This window comes from Sapajus apella, unplaced genomic scaffold (genome assembly GCF_009761245.1).
Source record: "Sapajus apella isolate SASKATOON/1434 unplaced genomic scaffold, GSC_monkey_1.0 scaffold29, whole genome shotgun sequence".
Classification (NCBI taxonomy): Eukaryota; Metazoa; Chordata; class Mammalia; order Primates; family Cebidae; genus Sapajus; species Sapajus apella.
This window is the reverse complement of record NW_022436969.1, coordinates 20,678,562-20,701,571: the sequence shown is the minus strand read 5'-3', so window position 1 is coordinate 20,701,571 and position 23,010 is coordinate 20,678,562. Positions and strand designations below refer to the sequence as shown.

At 44.7% G+C, this 23,010-nt stretch overlaps 1 protein-coding gene across 1 annotated transcript in view; it reads right to left on the bottom strand.

Moving 5' to 3' along the window:
• Positions 1-23,010, bottom strand: part of RAB31 (RAB31, member RAS oncogene family) — a 151,141-nt gene that overhangs the window by 7,933 nt on the left and 120,198 nt on the right. The window contains exon 6 of the mRNA XM_032293389.1: positions 6,461-6,570. Coding sequence (XP_032149280.1) covers positions 6,461-6,570 — 110 coding nt within the window. The remainder of the gene's footprint in view (positions 1-6,460; positions 6,571-23,010) is intronic.

Here is a 23,010-nt window from a genome sequence, read left to right as displayed (position 1 = left end):
GCTTTTTGGAAATTTGACCATTGACTGTTTATTTGATAATAGCAATTAATATAACAGCATTCTACTTATTAATATGATAGTGTAATTGTCATTGTGTAAAAAAATTACTGTCAAAATATTTACAGATTAAATTTGATGATGTCTGAGATTCTCTTCAAAATAAAAAAGGTGGTAAGTGAAGGATGGGATAGAGATGACACAAGCTTGATTTTGAGTATACAATGGTTCACTATATTATTCAGTGTACTTGTGCATATGTTTGAAATTTTACATAATAAAGTGTTTTTGTAAGTTCCCTGGAATCTGACCATCGTGAAACAACCATTGTTAACATTTTGATATTATTCCAAGGATATATTCTTGGAATAATATATTATTTATCATTATAAATTATATGAAATATATTATGAAATCAGGATATTATATGAATTGTTCTGCAACTCGTTTTGCACTCAGTGATTTATCTTTTTATGCCAGTAAACAAAGATTCATATCATCTTTTTGAATCAGTTGTTTATGTCGGTGTACCATGATTTCTTAAAAATTATTTCCCAACTTTTGGACAGTTCAGTAATTTCCTGTTTTCTGCTATTATGAATAATGTTACAATAAACCACCCTCTGCAATGAGACATGGTACAGACAAGCTAAGAGCATGTGCCCTGGAGCCTGCCTACCCGTCTCTCATTTATTAGCTGTGTGCCCTGGGGAAGGTTACAAGCCTCTTCAGGCCTCAATTTCCCCATCTGTAAAATAGAGATGATAACAGTGATCCTTCATAGGATCAAGGGTGCATTAATGAGCTACTGTATATTTAGCAATTGCAACAAAAGCACAGAATCAGAGCTCCATTCATGTTAAACATTATTATGTTTGCACACCTGACCAATTTCTTTGTTAGAATTGCTGGGATAAAAGACATGCCTTTTGAGACCCAACTTGCCCATATGCTGAAATGACACTATTTCACACTCGCCAAATTAATTTTTTGGGGGTAAGAAAGTGGACAAACTTTGTCTTTGTCCTTTCCTTGCCCCTTAACTGCTAAACTCACCTTCACCTGACAGCTTGCTGTACTATTATAAAATCTGCAAACCTTTTGCTTTGCTTTTCAATTTCTTTAACCTGCTATAAACCAAAGGTACCTAGAGCACAACACTCTGTGAACAAATGATTCCAGGACAAAACATGATCACTACCCACAAGTCTCAACTTCTTGTCTTTCATATTAACACCCTATTCCAATTTCCAAACCAATATGCTTGTGCCTCTAAATATATTTACCTTCTTTATTTATTTATTTTAGAGATAGGGTCTCGTTCCGTTGCTCAGGCTAGAGTACAATTATGCAATCACAGCTCATTGCAGCCTCAAACTCCTGGGCCTAAGTGATCCTCCTGTCTCAGCCTCCAGAATAGCTGGGACTACAGGGCACACCAACATGCCCATAGATTCACCTTAATAAAACAAATGTTTCTCACCTTGCTCTCAAACTAACAACAAACAAAAAACCTAGTTTAAGGTCTCTAGTGTCTCCAGGTGTAATTTTCAGGAGAAATTCCCGCTTTCTCTGCCACAGTCAACATTTAAGTTAACTGGAGCAAAAGCATAGCTATTTTGCTGGGTCTCACAGCAATCCAGACATTTTCCTGCTGAGCCAGCAACTCCACCTCTCTTTGCCCTCAGGAAAAGTTAAAATACTTTTAACAAGATATTTGAGTTGGGTAATTAAAATCCACAAACCAGCTGGACATGGTGGCACACACCTGTAATCCCAGCACTTTGGGAGATTAAGGTGGGGGAGGATCACTTGCGCCCAGGAGTTCAAGACCAGTCTGGGCAATAGAGTGAGACCTCATCTCTAAAAATAAAAGAGAACAATAATCCGCAAACCAAAACTTGGTTTACCCGCAATCCAGAATCCTGTCTGCTGTGCTCACAACCAAATCCAGCCCAGAGCACTTGTTTCTATACCAATCCTCTCCATTCCGGGAAACAGAACCTGGGGGTGACTCTTTGCAACGCCGTCTTCTTCCTTCCCCACCTTCTTCCAGTGTTATCGGTTCTTCTTCCAGATTTCTGAACTCCAACTCCACTTCCTCCACCCTCATCCAAGCCACTTCTCTCCTGGATTATTACAATCGCATGCCAACTGATTGAGCCATGCAGAGACTTTCCTCCTTCTAAGTGTGATCTTTTTTGTAAATGTAAATTGGACACTCTGCACACCTGCTTTAAAAGCTTGAGGGGCTTCTGATTGTTTCAGATATCAGCTTTATCCCCATGATAAGGCCCTGATGAGTCTCTAACCTCAACTTCCCACCATATTCCTTGCTCTTCCTTAAAAGCACCATGCCATTTCCTGCCTTGGGGACTTCGCTCCCGCGGTTTGATTTGCCTGATAGCTCTTCTTAAGCTCTTTGCCCACTGGCCTTTTGTCGTTTTTCAGGTCCAGCTTAAAATCATTTCCTTGAGGAGGCCTTCCCCACCCAATCTAAAGCCACTCCCTCGCCCCATAGTAACCTCTCACAGTCCGCTGCTTCGCTGTGCAGCACTGATTACCAAGAGTCACCAGACACCGATCTGACTGTGCCCACAGCTGTCTCCCCCTCTCCACTATCACTGTGCTGTCCCCAGAGTCTAGCGTGGCACCTACCCTTAAAAGAGCACAGTATATATCTGTGAATAAATTAATCAAGAGTAAGTAGGCTTATCCAATTTGCTGTTCTTCAACCTTAAATTCCCAGAGAAAAGTGATTACATTTCACCTTATATCAGGAGATGAGGATGGAGATCAAAATTCAGAACCCTGAATTTAGCACCATTCCATTCACTAGTCTCAGCTTTATGGGGAATACAAAAGACAAGCTCCCAAAGAAACTGCAGTCTCCCTAGAAGAACAGACACATACCTGAACGCTTGGAGAATCACTTAAACATAGAATATGTTTGAGTGTCAAAATTACAGAATAAACCAAAAGTAACCTCAAGTTTTTACTTTTCCTCCTTGGGCATAAGAACCCAAAGAAGAAAAGTAATCCATGGAAGAAAATTAGCCACATGCAGGGGTATAAAGTAGGTCCAAAAATGTGATTTATAAAAGGCTACCTGGAGGAATACCAATCAGAGGACAATATATTATATGAGGAAGACAAACTGTGCACAGACCACCCCAAACAGAGCAGCACCTAAATCCTTTACAGGGTAGCTTCGGTCTTTAAAAAGGCCAAATATTTTGGTAAGCAATCCCCAGTTAGACACTGTATTAGCTCATGTTCAGAGAACGCAGTTGTGTCATTTCTGGTTTATGAACACTATGGGAATGTAAAAGAGAAACATTTACCTCTTCATCCGAGTCAATGTGAATTAGTTTTGTTTAAGCGTACCTTTTTAAAGGGCTTTCATTTTCACAGCTCCCTAACTTTTTATTGCATCTTTTCTCCAGGCATAGTTGACTATGGAACATTGCTTTGGGGAGCCTAGGTGTCAGCAATATGTAGTTCTATTTTAAGCTCAGGGAGGAGCACATGTAATATAAGTAGGAACAGGGAAAAGAAAAATAAATGAAAAGTCTGCTGCAACATATTTAGGTGTACTTGGAATCATGTTTTAAATTAAGCTGCAATTAGGCTACAGAACCCCATTCTGAAGAAATTCACCTAAAGGAGAAAAGAGGCAAAACGTAGGCACCAGTGCTTACAAGTGCAGATAGACAGACAGACAGATGGATGGACAGACAGATTAATAGGCAGATGGACAGATGACTAGATAGTTGATTGACGGATAGATAGATAGACAGATGGATAGACAGACAGACTGACAGCTAGAGAGATGGATATACACATAGATGGACAGAAGGACCGACAGAGACAGACAGACAGATGGACAGATAGACACACAGACAAATGGACAGATGGACAGACAGATGGATTGATGGACAGATGGATAGACAGATAGGCAGATGGATAGACAAACAGACAGATTGAGATTTTTCCATGGCTGTGTATCTACAAGCTTTCTCTGTTAAGGCAATTATAGCCAAAACATAATAAAACAGAAACAAACAATTTTTATGTGACATGGAAGATGAGGTGATATGGGTATATGATGACTTATATAGGAATTAATTACTTTGAAACCATAATTACCATGCTTTAAGCAAAACACTTGTTTTTCATGAAGTAGACCACCAGGATCCGAGGAATTAATTTGTTCAAAATCCCTGTCATATAAGGAAGGAGATTTATACTTGATAAATGTCTTTTAAGTTAAGATATTACTACAAGCCAGGTGCAGTGGCTCACACCTGTAATCCTGGCACTTTGGGAGGACGATGGAGGAAGATGGCTTGGGCTCACAGGAGTTTGAGACCAGCCTAGGCAACATGGCAAGATCTTAATTCTACTAAAAATAAAAAAATTCGACTGGGTGTGGTGGTGCACACCTGTAGTCCCAGCTACTTAGAAGGCTGAGGTGGGAGAATTCCTTGAGCCCAGGAGGTGGAGGCTGCAGTGAACTATGATTGCTTCACTGTACTCCAGCTTGAGCAACAGAGAAAGACCCTGTCTCAGGAAAAAAAAAAAAAAAAATTAGTACAGTACTCCCTACTTAGGCTTCTTCTCCTTGAGGTCCTTATTCGATTTTTCATTTTAATAATGACTTTCATAAACCTCAGAAGGTCTCCCAGCTTGTGCACAGGCCTCAACCTGAAGTTCTGGTAATACAAGTTACCAGGCTCCCCTGGCTGACCACTGCTGTCTATGCTGGGGGCCTTCCAAGGCCAGGGAGCTAACAAGGAGGCGGGGGCTCTGCAGAATACTCGGGGCTGTAAGCACCAAGGTGCTAAGACAATCGTCCTCAGGAGCTATCTAGCTTCATTCGTTATAACCACCTGTAAAAATAAAATGTTTCGTAGCGGAACATAGCAGAAGAGCCTAACACTACCAGAAGAGAATGAGTTTAATCTGAGGAAATGTGAGGCTAATGTAATGAGTTTGAGCCCAAACTTAGATGTCACCCAGAATGACACAACTCCTGAGAGCATCTACACCCACTGCCCATGATGGAGAAGGAATGTGGGATATGGGGTTTCCCACATGAAATTCCAGCCCAGACTGCCACTCAGAGCAAGGAGCCTGAAACTATTCTGTTGAGAGTATGAAATCATAACAGGAAACAAAACCCTGAGGGTGGAAAGAAGGGAAGGGGGTGGGGACCCCAGTGAAGGAAAGGACCAATGGCTGGGGACGTGAGGCTCCGAGCTATTCTTTTGCACATTTCTTTTGCATATCTCTGCATAGTGGAGGTAAGGCAAGTCAGCATTCCCCATCTCTAGTGAATTCTCCATCAAGCCAGCATAAACAAAAGATTCCCTCCGGTGTGTTCTTGGAGTCTAAAGTAATGGACTCAAACCAGTGAAATGGAAATCAAACCTGTTCTGGGAAGCCATGGCTTCCCTGACTTTGAGAGCTCTGCCAAAACGACCTCAGGCAGGAGGGAGAACAAGCCATCAGTTTCCCTTCTGGAGTTGTCTGGAGCTAAGATATTTGAGGACAATTGCTGTTTTGAGGTTCAACTCCTCCTAAGGTGGATACTCCAGGAACTTCAGGGCCAGCACTTCATCAAACACCTGTACTTCTCCCAAAGTCCCTGATAATGCTCTGGTCGAATTTTCCTGAGGGTGACTCAGCACTTTTCCCAGATGGCTGTCAGCAGGGACTTCTCTGGCAGAATCCGGAACAGAATGACACAACCAGGGAACTTACGAAGGTTAAATCTGTTGGGCTGGAGGCCTCACAGCTACAGTTAGATGTGCTGGCAGGGCCATTAGCTGGGAAGCAGCGCTGGTTGATAAGACTATTCCCGAGGAGCTGGCATACAGTGAGCACAACAGGTCCCAGCACAGGGACCAGGTAGAAGGCTTTCACCCTCCCTAATTAGCTCACCAGACACAAGGGGTACCTGTACACACCAACCCTGCACCCAGTTCCCAATTTCGGGTCGCACAGGATGGAGACATTACTTTTTGTAGGAGATTATCAGGCAAAAAAATTGCTGAAAGTTTCCCTCATTCAGTTTGCCTAGAGTCATCCCGTCTCACGGGTGATTTTTTTGTTCTACACCTTGTCTATTTTACTTCTCCTTCTCTCAGTAAACTAACATAAAGTGCTACAGAATGCATAACTTTCAATTAAAATAAATTGTACTTTTGCACAGGATTACTTCATTTTAATTTATAGAACTCAGAGTGAACAAGTTTGAGTACAGAATCATGGAAATCTAGAATCAAGAGGATAATAGAAGTGGGTATTAACAACTGCATAGTGGTAGATTTTATACCCATGGCATCTGATAAACTCACACAGAGGTAAAGTTCTACTTCAGAGCTCTAAAATGTTATCCTTTGGTTCCCAGAAGCATAAAAATGCGAGTTAGGCTGAAAACCCAATTTCAGGTACTTACTGATTCCTTGAAAGAGCTCTTCAATATTAATAGCATTTTTTGCACTTGTCTCAACCACGATGGCACCTATGGATTCAGCATATTCCTTAGCATCCTTCAGGGGAACCTCCCTGGAAAACAGGTCAAATACGGACAGGAAATGAATGCTCGTTTGTAAAATGCAAATCACCCAAAAGATCAAACAGCTTGTGTGGCACATAGCTCCTTTATCTTCTTGTAGAATAATAACCCAATCACTCAGCAAGAATGGACACCTAGTATGAGTGAGACTTTTTTAAGTAATGGACTCAAACCAGTGAAACGGAAATCAAAACTGTTCTGGGAACAGTTTTAAACCCAGTCTCTGGCAACCATGTAGAGAAGATATGCATATACAAAATAGTGTTCGTGCTCCCACAGAATAATTCCAGAACAGCAGGGGAAACCACGATGAATATGGCAGTACACATTTCAGCTTTCAGAGCTACCGCTGATTTCAACTTTTTTCCCCATTACATGACTTGATATTTAAAAACGCCAACACCACTGTTAGTGTGTTTGTGCACACACGTTTTGTGAAACTTTTTATATATTATCTTTCACAAATTAGAGAAAATATGCAATGTGCTGTGACAGTTTGGAAACAAGCATGGTTATAGCCACTATGGCTACAACACACGATGGCGTACCTGGACTTTCACCTGTAAGAGGATGTTCTTGCAAAGGTTTTAGGCCATTAACTCTATTTAAATGAACAATCTAAAAAAAAATCTCACCCTGAACACACCTGATTCCATCTGATCTTGGAAGCTAAGCAGGGTCAGGCCTGGCTAGTACTTGGATGGGGTCTACTGCCATATCACCCTAAAAAAAAATCTAGTGACCTCTTTTCAATGTGAAGATGCTGTGGTGGATCCAAAGGTAAAAAAGATGCAGCTCCTATTCTCCAGCAGCTGCTGCATGCTAGTTCCTTCCCCAGGGGCCAGGGAAAACACAGGTCCTGCCTTCTGGCACCTTTCCTTTAGTGCACAGACAAACAACGCTCATCCAGGGGCACTCTAATCCACAACACTGCAACATAAACTGCTTCAGGAGCAGAGGGGCAGAAAGTGATATGTCCTGTTCAATAGGCCCTGGGAATACGCCCAGAGATGGTCACCTAGGCAAATGCAGGTAAGAATCTGGAATGGGACAGCCTGAACAGAGGCCCAGAGACAGGAGAGTACACTCATTCCAGGAGATTATTAAAAGTTGATTCTGCACCCAGCACTGCTGGAGGTGTTATGGTAGATTTGCAAATGAATGGCATGCGACCCAAATGGAGAGAATGTCAGGGTGGTTGGAGCTGAGAGAGGGAGGCACACCACTTCTGACTATATCCAGAGGCCACTGAAGGACAGGAAGTGACAGGGTCAGCTCCACAGTCTAAGAAAAAATAATGCACCGAATGGACAGAGGTGAGAAGAATCTGGAAGCTCCTCTAACGCTGAAGGTGAGAGGTAACACAATCCTCGACCAGAGGATGAGTACTGGAAAAGAGAAGGCAGCAGATACAAAATCAAAACAGGGACAGGGAGTGACGAGACAGCGTCTACCTCCCCGACCCTTCCTCTATCCTCCTCAGAGCCTGTAAATGGCTTCAAGAGGTTTAAAGTTACCAAGGAAATTTTACCTTGGCATTCAAATTCCTATGGGACTCAAATCATATGTAGGGAGGACCCTTCAGTCCTAGCTGGAAAAGCGTCTAACTAGGGCCTACCATGTTAAAGGCGATGGTCCCAGCCTCTCAGTCAAAGGAAATACATCCCTGAAGCCCAGTCAGTGGGAACCTGTACTTCCAAACTGCAGGGGAAAGTATACCCCGACAGTCACTCTACATTGTTTGTAACAGGCAAGCCCCAGGCCTGTCACAGGGATTACGCTTGAGTTTTTCTGGCAGCAGAACTTTTGTATTTGAAAGATTCCAGAAAACTGCTTTTCTCTGTGCAGTTTGGCATGGTATCCTGTTTTTTACTTCCTCCTGAAGTCTTTTTTTTTTTTTTTTTTTTGAGACAGTGTCTTGTTCTGTCGCCCAGGCTGGAGTGCAGTGGTGCAATCTTGACTCACTGCAACCTCTGCCTCCCGGGTTCAAGCAATTCTCCTGCCAAAGCTTCCTGAGTAGCTGGGATTACAGGAGCACACCATCATGCCAGGCTAATTTTTGTATTTTTTGGTAAAGACGGGGTTTTGCCATGTTGCCCAGGCTGGTTTTGAACTTCTGTCCTCAAGTAATCCACCTGCCTCAGCCTCCCAAAATGCTGGGATTGCTTTTACAGGAGTGAGCCACTGCACCCAGCTTCTTCCCGAAGTCTTTATCAAAGCACAGATAAAGGGTCTGCCCACAATGGGGTCCAGGAGGAGATGTCACCTGCTACCCTATTAGGGGTGGGGTATGGAGCACCTGGCAAGCAAGGATGCCTCGGGGCCCGCAGGTGAGAGGAAATCACGCTCACAGGTGACGCGCTTCCTCAGTCCCTCTGATCAGTCCAATTGCAGGACAAGCAGGTGCAGCATAGGTTCACTAGGCTTATATGAGAAGAGTTATCATGTGCCACAGCCCAACATCTCCATCCTGAGAGCGACCATGGCTAAGCGGCTAATTCCTTGACAGTCTGCAACACAGACCTTGAGATGGGGAAATAAGAAAAGCACACCCTCACACCCCTTCCACCCGCCTCTAGCTGTGGAAGGAGTCTGAAGGTGTGCTTTTCTTATCTCTCCATCTCAAGGTCTGTGTTGTAGCCTCATTAAATCATCGGCCTGCTGAAGTGACACACCTAATGAGAGGTGAGGCAGGGCTTAACCCAGCCCTGTGACTCTGTCCGCTTCACTTCTGCCAGGCCCAACTGGCACAAGCACCCACTGACACCACACTTCAGAGGCTGTTCTTTCCATCTTGACAGACACACGTGGGGCTCAAAATATTTCAAACTGTCAGATGCACTGGAGTTGGGGTGGATGGGGCCAGAGCCTACTCCAACCATCTAAAGAACAGGTGCTTACAGGAAGAAGCTGGAGGGCCAGTGAAAATCTCTCTAATGTGAACTGAGATTAGAAGGACCAACCACACTTGAGTCTGCCAAAATACTTTCCTATTACTGTGGCATAATAAAGAATACAGATTCAGTCTTTGCCCTGGCTCCTGGCACGGTTCTCTCCAAACCCTTGGAGTTTCCTGCATGACAGGAGTGTCTTCTGGTATTCTTGAAGAGCCCCTTCAGCCATGCCTGAGTTTGATAGGATGTGGCCCTAGACCATTGTGTGGCCTCTTCAGGATGAGCCTGGTTGCTGGAGGAATCCACCACATGGTTACAGAATCAAACCTTTCAGCCCAACCCCAGCCTCTGGGGCTGGAGATTTAATCAATAATGATTAAGTAATGAAGCCTCAATACCAACTCTTGAGCACAAGGCTTGAGAGGGCCCAGGCTGCTGAGCACACTGGTACCCTGGAGAAGCTGGAAGCTCCTCGTCCCACCCCTACCCCTTGCCCTTGCTGTCTCTTCCATTTAGCTACTCCTGAGTTGTGTCCATTACAACAGAACTGTATGTCAAATTAATATTGCAAGGAGGCCTTTGTGTGGGACGAAGCTCCTGCATTTAGGGCTCCAAAAGACGAGACTAAAAATAAAAACAGCCCCCTATGCTTAAATTCCTTTCACCAAACCCAAACTAAGTGGTTATGACCTTCTGAGAAGTCACAAGAGATAACAGCCAATTTTCAAAACAGGCCAGTTGACATCTTCAGTAACCATGGAATGAAGTTCCCTCGGCTTTAATCCTTATATACAATGTTAACTAATCTGACATTTTTCTATTGTTCTGTCTCCCTGTCCCTCCCTCTGCCCATCCCCCAAGAAAAGTATCTTTGAAACGAAGAGCAGGCTCCTGTTCCTTCCTCCTGCTTTCTTCTTCCCTTCTCTGTCTATAAAGCCAATCCCTTCTACTCAGCTCATGGTTAACACTTATTCTATTTTATGGAATGATGAGTTGCCGATTCTAGAGTCATGAATAAAGCTAATTGAGATCTTTAAACTAAATTTGGGTCAGGCACAGTGGCTCATGCCTGTAATCCCAGCACTTTGGGAGGTCAAGGCAGGAGCATCACTCCAGAACTCCAAGTTTCTCTTCAAAGAATCAGTATGTCAGCCGGGCGCAATGGCTCAAGCCTGTAATCGCAGCACTTTGGGAGGCCGAGGTGGGTGGATCACGAGGTCAAGAGATCGAGACCATCCTGGTCAACACGGTGAAACCCCGTCTCTACTAAAAATACAAAAAACATTAGCTGGGCAGGGTGGCGTGTGCCTGTAATCCCAGCTACTCAGGAGGCTGAGGCAGGAGAATTGCCTGAACCCAGGAAGCGGAGGTTGCGGTGAGCCGAGATCGCGCCATTGCACTCCAGCCTGGGTAAAAAGACCAAACTTCCGTCTCATCATTCAGCTTGCCTGGAAAAAATCAGTATGTCAGCACGTTCAGCTCTCTTATTCTTTAATTCTCCATTTTAAAGTTTAACTTCCTGGTTCTCTTTGCCACCTTGCCTCTAGTTTGGGTAAATAATTTTCCAGCCAGTTCTAATCAGTAGTTCACACCTGTTCCCCTGGTCACCTGTTTTGACCCGAGTCACTCCTGTCTACCTGCTCTGACCTGTTCCATAACCATCTTTCCCACTAAACTATCCACTCCACCACTCCAGCTTGTACTCCTGCTCTCTTTAAAACAGCCGATTGGAATTAGCTTAGACTGTGCGATCTAACCTAGCCAATAGGGGAATGACACAGCAGTAGGGGCTACCTCTATCAGGAATAAGAACCCTTTCCCTCCCTTGTTCAGGTGTGCGCTTACCATTGCTCCATAAGTGAGATGCACCCTTCTATAGAAGTAAATTACCTTGCTGAGGAAATTTATATTTGAATACTACTACTTTTGTGGCACTGAAAATTTACATATAACACCAGGAGTTCAAGGCCAGCCTCAGCAGCATAGCAAGGCCCCGTCTCTATGAAAAATAGGAAAAATTAGCCAGGTGTGATGATGTGTGCTTGTGGACTCCGCTAGTTGGGAGCTGCTGAGGCAGGAAGATTGCTTGAGCTCAGGGAGTCTGAGGCTTCAGTGAGCTATGATTGTACCACTGAACTCTAGCCTGGGTGACAGAGGTAGATCCTGTCTCTAAAGAAAACTTAAAAGTAAATTTGTTGTAATTCCTTCTGTTGAAAGCAATAGTAAGTACAGTGCTTTCCTGGATTCTGTGAGTTCATTCTAGTGAATTACTGAATTTGAGGGGAGGTCATAGGAGATCCCACACTTGTAGTCTGCTGGGCAGAAATGCAGTAAGTTGGGGATACTGGAAACTTGCAGCTCTAGTCTGAAATGGGAGGCAGTCTTGTAGCATTGGGCTGTTAACTTGCAGGGTCTACACTAACTACCTGTAGTAGTAGTCAGTTCAGTTACTGCACTGAACAGTAGGACATTCAGTTAGTGTCAGATAAATTGCTGTCAGAACAAATGGTGTACCTACAATCTGTGAGGAGAGTTTTGTGAAGGTGAGAATTCACTTCCTAGAATGTCTTGCAAACATGTAAAATCAGGAACATTTGAGAACTCCTCCAGCTGCACTTCAGGAGAGGACCACTGCACAGACCCATGAGGCGGGAAGGCTGCCACCACAGCCCTCCTGTAATTACGATTATGGGAGAGTGCGGCGTCCAGTGACTTTTGTTCATTTTTTTCAACAAATGTATAGTGTCTACTATATGCTGGGCATTGTGCTAGGCATTGAATGAGGTAAACTGAAACAAGTTCACCCAAGCCCACGTATAAACACACAGAGTTAGTTTTGATTGTAAAGCCTATTTTTAGACTTTCTAGACCAACCTACATGCAGAAATCACTGACAATTACTGTGACTGTGGGAAGCATGGACGCAGATACCCCCAGGCCAGCACCTTTCCCTAGCTGCTCCTTCACAGATGTTCCCACAGCTGATCACAGTCTGTGTGGCCCATAAATGTCAGCATTACTCAGGGTTTCCTCCCTGACTATCTGAAGCCTACCCCTACCCCAAAGCAACAGGGGCGGCCAGCTCCAGGCAAGCTGAATGATCAGGATGGAGAGTGGAATTTGGAACCTGGCTGGAATCCCTCCTGAGCCACTGGGGGATGGGAGGGCCAGGGAAGCGGGAAAGCTGGAGACCACAGGAACTGCTGCAGGACCACCAAAGAGACCAGTCAGGCTCGGGTGACAGGAATAAAAGCACTGAGTGAGGATGAGGGATGGGTGACTGTCTCCCACGGTGGACACTGTCCTGCAGAGCATATTAGGGACCCACCGGGCATGCGGTGTGGTTACAGCCTCAGGGACCAGAGTCTCCACGCTTTCTCTTCCATGTCTGGATGCATCCCCCCCTTGAGCTATCTAGCTGCTGCTCATTGCAAATGGACTTCACAAATACAACTTGTCAAAACCCGACCAACCACCTCTTACCCATGAATCTGCCATTCTTCTCGCAAACATACTGCTTCCCAAGCCAGAAACCACCAAGTCCCCACGTAGGGCTTCCCCTCCAGAACCCCTCAATACTCTGTGATAAAGCCTCCTTATCCTCCCTCCAGCCTCACTGCCAACCCGCTGCCTCTGTAGCAGTCACCCCCTCTTCACTTCTCACAGGGACTCACACGGTTGCCTTTCCTGGTCCTCTAGCCTCCTGCAATCCATGTACCCATGCTGGGGACTCTTCAAACTGTGAATCTACCAAGTATTCCTATGAAAAGGATTCTCCAACATCTTCTGATTGCTGGAGAATCAAAACAATCCTTTAGCAGGACGAGGCTTCATGCATTGCTCCTCCCTTGTTCACCCCTGAAGCCATAGCCATTCTAAACTGGCTGCTGGTGGTGGAACTTTGGGGTCTTGCACCAGCTCCTCCCTGTTCACATGGCAACATCCCACACGGCCTCCTGGAGAGCTCGGTCCAGCACCCCCTCCTCCAGGCTAGATGCTTTTCCCCTCTTCCTGTTACTCTGCTATCATCATGCCATCTCCTTGTGAAGCTGTGTCTCTGCCCAAACAGGCTGTGGATGTCTTCGGACCAGGACCATGGCTTTTGTTTTCATGTCCAGGGGTCCTCACAGTACCTGGCTCTTGGGAAGCAATCAGTAAGCATCTGCTAAATGACTAGATGACAAAAATCACCCCAAGTCGCCTTCAGCAGAAAGGGGGAGTGGGGTAGTGGAGCGACCCCTGGACTTAATGGGAAGTGTGGTGAGTGCTGAGACAGTCGACTGGAAAAGACCCAGGACGAGAAGCTCGCCCAGCCTTCAAAGTGGGCTGGGAGGGGAGTCTTCTCCTAGTCTCAGGCTCTGTTGTTAATCAGCCTACATTCCAGGGAGGTCCAGACAACGGCCTGTCGGCCTGTCATGTCTCTTGGACACACGCAAAGCCCTGAGCTGCTCCTTGGCACTCAAAGGCTTCTCAGCAGGGGAGGGGGATCAGGAAACAACATTCTTATGGGCTCCACATTTCCAACAGGCCTGTGCTACCCAATAGGGGTCCTTGTTTTGTTGTTTGTGGGAGTAACCCAGCAACACGGCAGCTGCCTTGATCTAATTTCAGGGCTAGTTAAATTTTCCGTGGTCCTCCTCCGCTGATGGCTGGGGGAAAGGAAGACAGGTACACCAGAAGGAATCCTGAAGCCCTGCCTGTGAGGGAAGGGAATCAAAACCATAGGCTAAGGGTAGAAGAATGCTTCTCCCTTCAAGGGAGGTTTACTGGGAACGTTCCCTTGGAGAGATGAGCTCCACCTCCACTGCCATCTGCCTGAGTGTAGTGTCCTTGCCATTGGTTTTGGCTCAGAGTCGTTCACAGGTGGCCCAGATGAGCACCTGACATGAGAGGGTAAATCCATGCAGGCAGTCTGAGTGTGCGGCTCACAGAAATAAGCTATTGTCTCCACCAGCGAATACTTTTCAGTGCTCACGTTCCTCGGGTCTCTATCGCCCATGCTTTCCACCAGGCTGGGCAGACAGTTTACAGCAATGTTCAGTGTTTACGTAAGGGAAAAGGTGGCTGATGTTATAAACTGCTCAGAATGATACCGGTCACACAGGAAGTGCTGTATCAGCATTTCTTAAAAGAATCTTTACAAAACCATCTCAGCGAAGATGACAGCAAGGCACTATTTTCTTACAGAATCCCAAAAAGACTGAGGAAATGATGCAAGTAGAAGAAACAAGTAAAGGCCCTTCATAGTGTTATCCAACTCAACCCCTTCATTTTATGCCCAGGAGAGCTTCAGGTCCAGTTGTCAACCTTCCATAGAAGGATGTGGGGAGCACAGGCCAGATCAGCCAACTTGACAAGTATGCTAATGATAATAAGTCACCCCAAGAGTAAAACTCTATAGTACTTTGAAGTCCTTTCTCAATGAAAAAAATCAACATTGATTCTGAGAAACTTTTATTCAAGGATGGTGAATAACTTTTTAGAGCCCATGGGTGTTTCTTCTTCCATGGCATTCTTGTACATGTTCTCTGCCCAGGCTGGTTCTAGATTATTTGAGGGTTTCTTCCCCTTATTTATTTGTAATTGTTCTTTGCACATTATGGAACCTAGCCCCTTATAATACATTTTCCAACTTTTTTTTCAAAATGCTATTTGTATTTGATTCCTGTTTATGGCATTTATGCCACACAGAAGTTTTCATATGGTCAGGCTTAGTCATCATTTTCAGCCATGGCTTCTGCGTTTGTATCATGATTAAATAATTCATTCCATTTTGAAGATTACTTTCAAAATTCATCTGTCTTCTGTCTCACGATTTCATTGTTTACATTTAAATCCTTGTCATTTTGAATTTATCTTCTCTTATTTTTCCTTTGCTTATTTATTCCACCATTTACTGAATTACCTCTTTTTTGAAAAGATTTCAAAAATCTTTATCATATGTTAAATCTCCCTATTTCACTGTTCCTTGCACGCTGACTCTCCCTGTGTATTCCACCCCATTCCTCACACACTGGCTCTCCCCGTGTCCCACCCCGTTCCTCACACACTGACTCTCCCCGTGTTCCACCCCGTTCCTCACACACTGACTCTCCCCGTGTCCCACCCCGTTCCTCACACACTGACTCTCCCCGTGTTTCACCCCGTTCCTCACACACTGACTGTCCCTTTGTGTTCCACTCCATTCCTAACACACTAAATCTCCCCAGACCTACAGGACTGGAATGTCTACTGAGCAAGGCCCAGAAGTCTACATTGCAGCAAGCTTCCCAACAGCTCTCAGGTCTGCTGGAGAATAATTCTTGCAGGGGGACTATAAAAAGTGGAGTCTGATACTCTTTCAGACTCTGATACTATGAAGCCAACAGTTTGGATATGTGTATCAAGATGACTATACCTAGGGCACAAAAAAATATACACTGCTCAGGCACCATTTTACAGTAAAAAAAGAAAAAGATGAGTGGACTCATGAGCACTTCCTAAAACACATTATTTGGTGGTTCATAGTTCATATGTGTTCTAGCATGCATATTATATTTCTAAAATACTGTAACAGAAAAAAACTAAGCATGTTATATTCTGCCAGACTCCTGGAATGTAACATTTAACATCTCATTATTTTTTTTTTTTGCCCTGTATTTACTCTCTCCCCTGGCCACAGCTCCCTTCCAAGGTCAATCATAAAAGCCCAACTAAGCTGGCCATGAGCAGCACAGCAGCGGTGAGCGGGAGGAGGCTGTTAACTGTCTGGTGGAATTATTTTCTGTGAAAACCATCCCACATGTTTAAGGTATTGCAGCCAAAAACAAGGAAAATCATTCACAACATTTCATCAAAATCAAGCAGAGGAGGGCTGCAGGGGGCTGCAAAGGCTGTGTGTGCTCTGACGCATTCTCACAGCCCGCCCCGTTCCTGCAAGCACCCACTGAAATGAATAATCAGAGTCTGTTATGCTACCCTTAGCTCATATTTTCTCTAAATACCCAAGATGTCTATGTAACACACAGATGAGGCAACCATTTTAACAACAATTAAAGCAGCAAAATCTCTGTTTAAAATGCTTGTTCTTACAGACACTTGGATTTTCACCTGTGAGATGGAAAAAAAACTAAAATAAACTTCTTTGGAAAAACAAAGAATAACCACTCCCTTAACAGGAAATATCTAATGAGATAATAACACATTCCGAGGATCACTTACAGCTAAAGCACTTGACAACCGTGTACCGGGAAGAGTTTCTGTTCCCAATGGACCTCACCTACTTAATAACACACGTCTTTAACTGCTATTCACCTGGGGCTAAAGTCCCAGTGCCAAGTTCAAACGAGCAGTGTCAGGTTCTTGTCACAGATTTAAATGGGTTGTTTCTCATGGAAGACAACAGAATTTGGAATCCAACAGGGACTGGGCAGGAAACAGGTTCTCTAGAGGAGTGGCCATTCCTTTGCCTTTTAATCCCCTTCTCCTGACAGAAATTCAGGCTAGTCCTGAAGAGGCCAGAGAAAGAACCACTGGAAAGAGTTGTTGGCTCTAAATCCTCTGGGCAGGATCACATGAGCTGCCGTTTTCTCTAGGGGCAGTTTGGAAATTACTCTCCGTCATGGGTCCTGTTTGTACTTCTTAGCAAATGCAAGATACCTTGACAGTCACAGGCTCTGGGACAGACCACTTAGGTCTGACGCTGGGCCCTACACCATCTTAGCTGCAGTACCTAGGATCAACTCTTTGACCAATCTGTGTCTCGTTTTCCTTATTGATAGATAGGAAAAAGATAGAAACTTCATGGGACGGGAGGGTCGACATAAACTACGCACATGCACACAGTAGGCACTCAATTAGGGTTGGCAGTAATGATAATTAACTTGTTTACAACCCACTTCCTAAGTAAACAGGAAACAGATCAACTATAAGTAAAAACTGTGCCATTTGAAAGTAATCACTGAGATAGTTGTAGTTCTTAAAATTAATGGAAGTTACATTACGAAATGCTGAAGCTTCTAGGCAGTATGTGAAGTGAAAGCTAAAGAGATTACTCCGTCTTCTAAGAACATCCCCAGGAACAGAAGCTTACCACTCTGTTTAATCATTCAGTAGCTGATGACTTTTAACATCCTTCCCCCACCTCCAAAGAAGATTAGAATAGGGCCTGTGGTTCTGGATTAGAGTTAGAGGGATCAGTAAGAACTTATGTTCATTCTTCTTGAACTTTGAATATTTCTTTAAGACTTCTTTATGTCTCTGTAAACAATGCCTGAAGTTGGTAGAAGAACCTTCCCCTTCAACCCCAGAAGACATTTATTGCTAATTGTCACGATGGACTGACAGCTGAATTAGTGAGGGGATAAACATGCCTACAGGAAAGGTGTTTTTGATCCTATGACCTGCTGTTCAGGTTTGTCCCTCTTATCAAAAGGCCGCATAGTAGGCTGGGAGAGGTGGCTCACACCTGCAATCCCAGCACTTTGGTAGGCCGAGGCGGGCAGATTACCTGAGGTCAGGAGTTTGAGACCAACCTGGCCAATATAGTGAAACTTCGTCTCTACTAAAAATACAAACATTATCTGGGCATGGTGGCATGTGCCTGTAGTCCAAGCTACTAGGGAGGCTGAGGCAGGAGAATCACTTGAACTTGGGAGGCAGAGGTTGCAGTGAGCAGAGATTGCACTCCAGCTTGGGCAACAAGAGCGAAACCATGTCTCAAAAAAGAAAGAAAGAAAAAAAGAAAAGGCTGCATAGTGGAGAACTATTTGTTGGACAAAAGACTATATAATTTGTTCAACATATCTACCACGGAATCTCAAGGACTCCCCTTAAATTGCATTAATTGGCTCTATTCCAGAAGGTCGTATCTCTATCAGTATTCCATCTGTCTCATAAAAGGCATGAAGGGATTGACTTTATCCTATTTATAAGTCAAAATCATGATATAGTCAATGGATGCCGACAGAAGACCCAAGTATTCTGGGTCAGAGACAAAGAACTTTATGACTTTTGGCACCAATGTTTATTCCAGTCAATTTACTGTACTGTTTTCTAAAAAGAGCTCATAGATAAGAAATAGTCTTTGTTTTAAACCTTCCTATCCATATCAAACACAATGATGTTGAGGTAAGAGGGGCCCTTTCTCTAAATGAAAATGTAACACTTATCCCATGTACTTATGGAAGGCCCAAAGATGTGGAAATCATGAATTTGTAAGAATTATGTTAACCAATCTTTATTTGAAAAATAGTACCTTACAATCCTAATGCCATCTATCAAACATCAGTACAAATAACTTCAGCATCAGCTAATAAACTCAACTAGCAAGAGAACAATCAAAAGTGCCTTAAAGGGAGCAGCACTTGCTGATGTTCTGCTGAGGCTCTGGGTGTTCAGGACCTGGTTACAGGGAAAACAGAATTGAACTGGCAGGTGCTCTGGACCCAAGCCCTCACATCGTGACCTGCCTCCCTTCTGGGGACCCTGACAGCCCATGGTCTCCCCAGCACTTCCGGGCCCCTGTGGCCTGCGGGCGGCACTTCAGGAGCCAAAGCACCACCCTAAAAGGAACTTGGCCTTGAAATCAGCCGGCCTCTGCCTTCTGTGGTCATTTTCTTCCCAAAGTGCCTGGAACACTCTCTCAGTGGACACAGCGGCCACCCGGCTTTCCTGGGTCATTTTCTCATGGAAGAAGATCTCCCTATGAAAACTGGAAGTGTCTTTTTTTGATTCCTGGGCCAGGTCTTAGGCCATCTTTTTGTAGTGGTCACAAGTCTGACATGTGCAGTTCACATTTTTATACACCTTTCAAAGTCTCTGGTCGAGGTCCAGGCAGTAGGCGTCCTCCTCCGTGGACTCCCATGAGACACCATCATGGGTTCTCAGTGCAGTGCAAGCAGCAGGAAACCCTGGTTATAGCTTTGGGAGATCCCTCTCCAGTTGTGCCCTTGTGCCCTGCAGAGGACTGCCCACTGGTAGACTTTGGACTTCTGCTGTGAGTTCTTTACACCTGTGGATTTCTTTCCAGGACTGTATGTCTGCTTCTCCAGTCTCATATTTGAAAGACACACCTAAGTCACCATCATCATCCAATCTTCAGAGGGACTTCTGGTAGGAATGCTGGGGGACCGCCATGTCCTGCTTCCCCTTTCCCCATCATTGCCAAGTTCCTGTCCTCCACGTGGTCCCTACTGCCCTTGAGCAGATGCTCGGAGGAGTGTGGACTAGGAAGGTCTGTGCTTCACTCCAATATTTGCAGCCTGTTCCACTCCTGCCTTTGCCTGCTCCAGCCTTTTCTTCTTCTCCTTCTTTGCCTGCAAGCATTGCTTCCATGTGGCAATTTCTTGGCCAGGCAGCTCTGCAGGCTGCTGATGGTTCATGCTGTCATTCAGATTGTCCAGTTTGCCCCTGAAGATCTTCGTGCTGTAAAGCGTGCAGGGTGTGCTTTGCATCAGTCATTCGGGGACGTTCAGGAGGTTGTTTTTTCATGCTTTTTTTCAGAAGCTCATTTGGGGGAAGACCTGCTCATTTCCTTTTGAACCCTCCAGCAGAGGGTTTGGAGCAATCAAAGAGTGGCCTCTGGCATGGGCAACGTGAGACCACCATGCCTGGGATGCTGGCTGCATCCTGGCCATGCCTTTCCATGGACTTCACCCTGGGCTGAATCCCTTTGGGCCAGCTCTTCCCTTCTTCTCACCGCATGTCGCCTCCTGACCACAAAGGCCACCACAGCAGTGCATGCCCAGATCACTCAGCGTATCCATAGAGTCACTGGCCCTAGTCTCAGGATTCTGTATATCACTAACACTGCCACCCACAGGGAGCCACTAGCAGCTGAGTAGGCATTTCGTGGCGGACAGCAGACCCTCTGTGGCTTCCAAGGGCTCCACAGCTCTGCCTCCACTTGCCAGTGGCCTGTGGGCCACAACTGACCACTTGGAACACTGCAGAGTGTTCCGTCTCTAACACAAACAAGGGCCCACCACCCAGGATAGACCAACTGCTGGGCTGCAGGGAGGAGAGGCACCCCGTGTTCTAGAAAACTGTGTTCCTGATTTTGCTGTGCAAATAGAAAGTGGCATTACTTATGCAATGCCTTGGGGAGTGGAAAGAGCTCACGGCAGCCCTGGCTCAGGCCACTGCAGGCTCCACCTGGCCCTACAGCACAGTTAGAGGGTGAAAGCAGGGCCATGCCACAGCCCCGCATCCACACCCGATTCTCTCAGGACAGCGTGGTGGCCTGTCCCTACTGAGGCTCATTACCCTGATTTCAAGTACCCTTCTGCTGCAGGGAAGCCTGGTCCTGCCTACAAAGAGGCTGTCTACTGCTAGGCTGAGCTCCTTGAAGAAAGGACTGTGATTCCTGTGGAGTCCTAATTTGGGAAAAGAAGTTAGGCTGACTATAGGGTTGGAGCCAAAAATATACAAGGTAAGTCTGAAACAGCTTGATGTGTCAGAAAGTAAGGAACTGCTCAAAAACCAAAACGATAGGCAACTGTCAAAGGGACACAGGAGCCAACAGAAAGAGACCCCAGTGGCCAAAGCTGGAATCATTTGAGCAACAAAATAGATAACATCATAACCCAAAGTACTACATATGCCCAGTCTCCCCCAGATCATAACACGTCCACACCCACACTTCAGTGTGCTCATAAAATCTTTTCTGGGGCCCACAAGTATTGATTAAAGATCCCACAGCGTAAGTCCAGACTGTTTATCAAGACTGATGATAAAGGTATAATAATGAAGTTAGTGCACTATTGGTTTAAGAATGGCTAAGTCAGCAGGTGGAACAGAGGAGACAGCCCGAGAAACACACTGTGCACATGACACATGACGTATGACAGAGATAATGCTGCAGGTCAGTAGGGAAAAGTGGACTTTACAACCAATAACGCCGAGACAGCTGGGTGTCTACATGGGAAAAATTATGCAGCATATACATAAAAATCCATTTCAAGTGATTTCAAGACAGATAGGAAAATCAAAACTTAAAGCTTATGAAAGATAGTTAATACTAAGGGAGTAAGCTAATATTAGGGGAATACCTTTCTGATCTTGGAAGTATGGAACGATTTAAAAAATAAGATTTCTTAAAATTATAAATCTAATTTTGAGGGGGGCTCTTTCCCCCAAATAAACCAGAAAGAAAAAAATTGATAAATCATGTTACATAAAAATTAAGGACTTCTGATGATGAAAAGACAACACAGCCAGGTGTGGTGGCATGCACCTGTAGTCCTAGCTACTTGGGAGACTGAGGCAGGAGAATCACTTGAGCCCCAGAGTTCTGGGCTGTAGTGCACCATGTCAATCTGGCATCTGTACTAAATTTCATGGCAATATAGTTACCTCCCAGGAGTGATGGACACTCAGGTTACCTAAGGAGGGGTGAACTGGCCCAGGTAGGAAATACAGAGGGTCAAAACTCCAGTGCTGATCAGTGGTGGAATTACACCTGTGAATAGCCATCTTGAGCAACATAGCAAGACCCTGTCTCTTTAAAAATGAAAAAAAGAACTGAGTGCAGTGGTTCATGCCTATAATCCCAGAGTTTTAGGAGGTCGAGGTGGGAGGATCCCTTGAGGCCAGAAGTTTGAGACCAGCCTTGGCAACATAGCAACACCCCCATCTCTACAAACACATACTTTTTTTTTTTTTTTTAAAGTAGCTGGGTATGGTGGTACACGTCTATAGTCCTAGCTACTGAGGAGGCTGAGGCAGAAGGATCACTTGAGCCCAGGAGTTCAAGGCTGCAGTGAGCTATGCATTCCAGCTGGGCAACAGAGTAAGACCCTATCTCCAAAATAATAACAATAATTATAATAATAAATTTTTAAAAATGCAAAAGACAGCGTAAAGGAAATGGAAAGATAAGACCTAAATTTGAAGATGGTCGTTTCAACACATAGAGATGACAAAAGAATAGCATCAAGTATATATTTTTTAAAATCCTAAAAATAAACAAGATTACAATAAACCCAATAGAAAAATGGCAAAGATTTGAACAGGCACTTCACAGAAGGGGAAACTTAAATGGCCAATAAATATATAAAAAGATGACAACTTTACAGTTAATTAGGGAAATGTACATTGAAATTACTGTCAGATGTCACTATATGCCCTGAAGGATCACAATTCTGAAGTGTGGCAAGGATGCAGCGCTGCAGGAAGTCTCACGCACGACTGGCATGTTCCATGCCACCTTGAAAGACTCTGGCATTACCTAGTAAGACTGAGGGTGTGCACACTCTGTAACTCAGCAATTCAATTCTTACCTACCTCAGTCCAGAGAAATGCTTACACAGAGCAACAAATTGTACAACAACGTTTAGGTAGCAATGTTCATAATAATACCACGCCAGAAATAACTCAAGCATCCATCAATAGAATGAGTAGATAAACTGTGTTCCACTCATAAAACATCAGTAGGCAGCAATGAATATGTAGAAACCACAGCTAGCCCCTATCTGGTGACTCTAACAAGCATGCTGAGTGAAAGACACATCTTCACAGGACACATACAGGCTCATTCCGTTTACAAAGTTCAAAAAC